At 47.3% G+C, this 6,526-nt stretch overlaps 1 protein-coding gene across 1 annotated transcript in view; it reads right to left on the bottom strand.

Annotated features, from left to right (window-relative positions):
• Nucleotides 1–6,526, bottom strand: part of Nmt1 (N-myristoyltransferase 1) — a 35,206-nt gene that overhangs the window by 12,198 nt on the left and 16,482 nt on the right. The window contains exons 3-4 of the mRNA XM_021212738.2: nt 4,669–4,813; nt 502–620 (exon numbers count right to left, since the gene is read on the bottom strand). Coding sequence (XP_021068397.1) covers nt 502–620; nt 4,669–4,813 — 264 coding nt within the window. The remainder of the gene's footprint in view (nt 1–501; nt 621–4,668; nt 4,814–6,526) is intronic.

Genomic DNA, 6,526 nt, shown 5'->3' with positions numbered 1-6,526 from the left:
AAAAAAAAAAAAAAAAAAAAAAAAAAAAAAAAACCAAACGAACAAACAAAAGCAAAAGGTGCTGGGTAGCCACTGAGGAAAGGCGAGGAGGGAAGGACCCTCAGCAGCCCAGCTCACAAGTCAAGCAAGAGACAGACAAAAAGCCAGGCAGTGGTGTCAAATGCTTTTAATCCAGCATTTGGGAGGGAGAGGCAGGTGGTCTCTGTGTTCGAGGCCAGCCTGGTCTACATAGTGAGTTCCAGGACAGTCAGTTACGTAATAGAGAGAGGCCTTGCCTCCAAATACAAAACAAAACAAAAGAAAACCAATGACAAATAAATAAACAAAATAGGAAAAAAAGAAAAAAGGTTTCCTAAAGGGAACTTCAGAAGTCAACTTTCACCCTTACACCTATGACAGACATGCTCTTACTGTATAGAGTCTGGGCATGCCCAGAAAGTACTGGACGAGGTCTGTTCAGCTCTCTGAGTCCTGTCCCACCCACAAGCCAGGCCTACTCACCACACCACGGTCTCCCAGATCCAGGGCATCCCAGGTGAAGCCCTGGGGCAGGGTGTAGGGCTCCTGGCGAATGTTGTCTTTGTCAGGTTCAACTGGACCATGGGTGTTTACCACTTCACCTAGAAGAAGAGCACAGCTAGTCTATTGTCTGCCCACAGCGTGCGAGCGTCAAGGAGCTCACTGAAAACACTCACTGGAAGGCTAGCGAGCAGGTTCAGTAGGTAGAGTGGCTGCCTTGCCTGTGTGTGTCATCCTAGTACTACATAGCCCAGCAGAGTGGTACAAGCCTAACACTCAGGAGAGGCAGAGGGACCAGAGCTTTCCACGTCATCTTCCACTGCACAGTGAGTGTAAGGCCAGTCTGGGCGACGTACACCCTGTCCCAGAAAGAAACAATTATACCAGAGTAAATTCCTCCCGTCCCTAGGAGCCCTGCAGCTGAAGAGCACTCTATGCTCTGTAACTGCGATCTCTCTCCAGTCTTTGGTCCCTAGTTGAGGGTGAACGCACAGCAAAACCTCAGAATAATCTCTAGGATCCAAGGAAATCCTTGGATACTCTCCTCCAGGCTCCTGAATGACAAACACTCATCACAGCTAATTTAGCTTCCTGTCTCCTTGGTTGGTGCAGTGTCGTCATGTTCCAGCCCAGACACTCTTCCCTGACTAGCGATCTGTGAGGTTGCATAAGCCTGCCTTTGTGTCAAGACCAACAGCAGTGCACTGGCCTCACTCCTCAGTCGCTCTAGCAGCCAGGGCAGCCAGGGCAGGCAGGGTCTCTCACTCAGCCTTCCAGCTTCAGCCTCTAGGCCTGTGGACCAGCTAACTGCCAGGTCAGGGCGTCAGTGCTCGGAGCCCTCCAGATGCCTTTGGGTTGAACCACCCTCCTGCAGGAGGCAGCCAGGAAGTCTCCCTCTGACACAACCCTTCTCTGTGGGGGAGCTCGGAAGCTGAGATGAAGGGAGGAACTGAAACCAGCTAGGGCTGGAGAGAAAGGCCGGACACAGGCAAGCTCTCCCTCTTAATAAGTTTTGTTTATTTTGGTTTGCCCCCCTCTTTTTTAAAACAGGAGAATACAAAGTAGCTAAGGCTGGCCTTGTGCTCAAAGCAATCCTGTCTCAGCCTCCCAATGTTGTAGTCCAGGTATGTAGCCCTCCAAGTACTTTTAAGCAACTTCCAAATGTCCTGTGGTGGAGGGGGCACACTCCTGCCTGCTGTGCAAAGCTGAGAGCGGTGAGGTGGAAGGCAGGTTCTGAGCCTTAGGGGGATGGGACTGAGGGGAGAGAGAGCTTCCCCTCAACAGGATAAGGAAAGAGGGCAGCTAGACAGAATAGATCTGCAGAGAGACTGAAGGCTTGCTCAGGTCAGGTAACAACAGTTACACAGACCGAAGCTTCTAAAACGGAATTGTAACCTCGGGTTATGTGAGTCAAAGTGTGGTAGTGTCTGGAAAATTCAGCAATAGTAAAACCAAACACAAACTGAAAATTAACTATGTACAGAATCTGAGGTAGTTCAGGCAGTGTCACATGACCTCACATGGGCACGCTGTACGCACTGTTTGTGCCAACATGCAATGAAACATCAAGGAACCTGCCTCAGATCCCTACTTGGATGGTGACTGGAAGATGGCTCGGTGGCTGAGCACGGCTGCTCTTCAGTTCCCTTCAGTTGCCAGCACCCAGGCCAGCTGGCTCATAAATGACCTGGAAGGCCAGCTCCAGGGGATGTGGTGCACGGTGCCCTCTGCTAGCCTCTGAGGACAAACACACCTAACACAAGCAGGCACAGGCACAGGCACAGAAACATGTTTGCGCATATATGTATATGCATCATATCTGGGGCCCATGGAGGTCAGCTGCAGGGGTCAGAGCCCTGGGACCGGAGTTATGGATGGATGGCTGCCAGCCACCTCTCAGAGCTGGGAAGCCACCACCCAGTGCTGGGAACCGAACCCAGGCCTTCTACCAGAAAAAGTGTTCTTAACCACTGAGTCATTTCTCTTGGCCCCACCTGATCTCTCAACAAATTTTGTTTAACAAAGGCGTATGCCATGTCCACCGGATTTTGTTTCTTTCTCTTTATTTGTTTTTTGGGGACAGGGATTCACTGTGTAATAGCCCTGGTTGTCCTAGAACTCAGAGATGCCTCTGCTGCCTGAACGCTGGGATGAAAGGCACGTGCCACCACACCTGGCTATTTTCACTTTATAAGTGGTTACCCATAATGACACAGACCACTTTAAGCCAGGAAACGCCTGTTATGTACATTTCTCACCTCCATAGACAAACGCTGTCGGACACAGCTGTCTTTTTACTTCCTGGTATTTGACTTGGCTCTGCCCTCCTAACCCACAAAGAACTGCAGATATTACAGCACTTCTGTTTTTCTTTCTTTTTTTTTTTAAAGATTTATTTATTTATTATATGTAAGTACACTGTAGTTGTCTTCAGACACTCCAGAAGAGGGCATCAGATCTTGTTACGGATGGTTGTGAGCCACCATGTGGTTGCTGGGATTTGAACTCTGGACCTTCGGAAGAGCAGTCGGGTGCTCTTACCCACTGAGCCATCTCACCAGCCCGTTACAACACTTCTTGAGAAGAACAGTAACACTGACAACCTGACCTAGCTTACATTTGGCGTTGGAGCATGTGTTTTGCTTTGTTTTCCAAATACACTAAGCTGAAGCCATGGCTCAGCAGTGAGGAGCACATACTGAAGAAGACCCCAAATCAGTTCCAGATCCTAGATTGGGGACTCACAACTGTCTGCTGTGCTGGGTCTGTACTCAATAAAGGCATATATCCACACGTATACAGGTATTTAAAAAAACAGCAATAAATATATATTAATATACGTGTGTATGTGTGTATATGTATGCATTAGAAGAAAACACAGATTTACTTCTTCAGCTACATACATATGAAGAAAGAATTATGTCCCTGAATCACTCCTAGAACCTTCGTCCACCAGAGGCTCTGAGGTTAGCCACTCAGGTCGTCTGTGGTTCAGGCCCAGTAGGTGCCTCCAACTCCATTATGTGCTGTCTATTCTGCAGTACTTTTGCGATTTCTGTCTGCTTAATCCCTTTACAAGTTTATCATAGCATCTTTAGTTTAGTTTAGTTAGTTTATTTATTTATTGTATGACCACACTGTCACTGTCTGCCGACAAATATTACCACTTACTTATCTATTTATTTATATTTATTTATTTATTTATTTATTTATTTATTTATTGTATGGCTGCACTGTTGCTATCTTTGGACACCCCAGAAGAGGGCATCCGATCCCATTACAGATGGTTGTGAGCCACCATGTGGTTGCTGGGAATTGAACTCACAACCTCTGGAAGAGCAGTCAGGCTCTTAACCACTGAGCCATTTCTCCAACCCTATGTATGTATGTATGTATGTATGTATGTATGTATGTATGTATGTATTTTATTTGAGACAGGGTCTCACTGTGTAGCTTTGCTGGACTGAAACTCCTCTTGTAGACCAGACAAGCCTCAAACATAGAATCTACCTGTTTCTGCCTCCAGTAATGAAAGCAAAGGTGTGGTCCATTCCTGACTTTCCTGTGGTTACACCTATGTGCCCCTCGGAGGTGAGCTGGGACTGCTATTGGGATTTATTAAGCACACATCACTGAGGGAAGCGGAGGAGCCAGGGACTCCCCAGGCCAGAGTTCACAGCTGTCTACAGGAACAAAGCAGTCTGTCACTATTTAGGAGGGAGGCTGGACCCTGGGCAGACACATTCACTCACCATGTATTAAGACATTGTTCTCTGTAGATTTATTTAAGAGGAGAATGGACTAAAAAGAACCATCTTTGTTCGATGTGTGTGCTGTGATAAGGTCTCTCAACAATAGTCTTTTATACAATCCTTTTAAGGACTCTCCTCTAGAAATAATTACCAAAGAACTCAGAAACTCGTGGTCCTCCCTTATAAGAGAGCTAAGGCCCGTGCACGCCTTTAATCCCAGCACTTGGGAGGCAGAGGCAGGCAGATTTCTGAGTTCAAGGTCAGCCTGGTCTACAGAGTGAGTTCCAGGACAGCCAGGGCTATACAGAGAAACCCTCGAATAAAACCAAAAAAAAAAAAAAAGAGAGAGAAAGCTAAGGCCCATTCCTTGCTCTCCGCTGGGAAAGAAGACACATACCTAATTTAGGCACTGGCTGTGTATCCCAGAACTGGTAGCTCCGTTTACTGGCCTCCTCCATGGTTTTGGCAGGTCCCTGACCCACTGAGAACAGCTCAATGGCCTTCTGTATTTCCTGGATCCTCTCTGCTGGCAAAGAGGTCATCTGGGCAAGAAGGTTGGAGAAAGAAAAGGCCCACTGTGTTAGCGAGACTTGACAATTCACTGTGAGTTCAAGAGTTGGCAAGGGCATGCGTGGTGAAGCACACCTTTAATTCTAGCACTGGGAGGCAGAGACAGGCAAATCTCTGTGAGCCAGCTTGGTTTACACAGAGAGCTCCAGGCCAACCAGAGCTTAACGGCGAAACCCTGTCTCAAATAAAAAAAGGGTTGGCTTGGTACTGGAATACAAATCTGAAATCTCAGGAGGTAGAGGAAGGAAGATTAGAAGTCTGAAGCCAACCTTGGCTACATGAGACCTTGTATCTAAAACAAAACCAAAACCAAACAAAAATCCAATAGTTGAGAGCTACAGAGGCAGGTTAGCTGGCAAAGCGTTTGTCATGCCAGCAAAGGGCCCAGAGTCTGATCTCCAGCACCCACTTAAACAAAAGTCAGCAATCAGTGGTGGTGTATGTATAATCTCTGCTGGGGGGGAAGCACTAGGAGGATCCCTAGGGGCCAACCAATCTAGCCAAATCATGGCGCTCCAGCTTCAAGAGAAAGCTATCTCAAAAAGAAGGCGACGGCAGTGGTGGTGTACTGCGGTAATCCCAGCGAGGCCAACCTGGTCCACAAAGCAAGTTCCAGGGCAGCCAGGGAGGGCTACAGAGAAACTCTGTGTTGGGGGAAAAACAAAAACAAAAAAGCAAAAGAAGGTGGCAAGTGATTCTGAGAAAACCTACACTGACCTCGGGCTCCCACACAGCACAGGCAGCACTCATGAACAAGTGCAGAGAAACACATAACCAAAGTTCAAAACATAAAAACTATCCAAAACAGTTCATAGTCCTGATCATAAGGAACGGAAGAAAGAGCCGCTGAGAATTAGCTAATGGGGGCTCCCTATGGGCTCTTGTTGCTTGGTTTTTCTGTTCTTTTTGGGTTTTTGTTTGTTATGTGGTGTTGGCTGGCCTGGAAATCGCTGTGTAGCTCAGGATGACCCCAAATTTTGCAGCTCATCTTCTCTCCCCTGCTAGTGTTGCCAGCGTGTACCGCCACACTTGGATTGGCCTTCAGTATTCCTCCCCATTCCAGTCGCATGCTGTTTATGCCAAAATAGAGATGATTGCAAAATTGCAAGCAATGCAGAATAGAAAATACAAAGAAAAAAGCCTGTGGCCAGGTGCAGTGGTGTAGGTTTGTAGTCCCAGTCCCCGAGAGGCCTAAACACAAGGATCAGAAGTTCAGGACGGCACGGGCAACATAAGATACTGTCTTAAAAAATACAGGGAGGCAGGAGTGGCAAGGTGGCTCAGCAGTTACAAGCACTTCGAGCACTGGCTGTCCTTCTAGAGGATTCAGGTTCGATTTCCAGCACCTACATGGCGGCTCTCAAGTGTTCTGGTCGCAGGGGATCTGATACTCTCTTCTGCCCTCCACAGACCCCGTACACATGTGGTGCACAGACATACATGCAAGCAAAAAACCTAGACCCACAAAAATAATCAACCCCATCCCCTCAACTATGATCCTCATTATGAGTAGTTTTAATCTGAAATTTTGAGACATATACAGAACCCCACACTTCTTTGCATGCAAAGTCTAAAAGCATAGACACTTTTTTCCCCCAAAAAGTAAGACTGGAAACTGACAAAATGTCTTATCAAGAAAAGGTACGGCTGGGCGTGGTGGCTCACACCTTTAATCCCAGCACTTG

This window comes from Mus pahari, chromosome 14 (assembly GCF_900095145.1).
Source record: "Mus pahari chromosome 14, PAHARI_EIJ_v1.1, whole genome shotgun sequence".
Taxonomy (NCBI): Eukaryota; Metazoa; Chordata; class Mammalia; order Rodentia; family Muridae; genus Mus; species Mus pahari.
The sequence above is the reverse complement of the archived record's forward strand: the minus strand, read 5'-3'. Positions and strand labels throughout refer to the sequence as shown.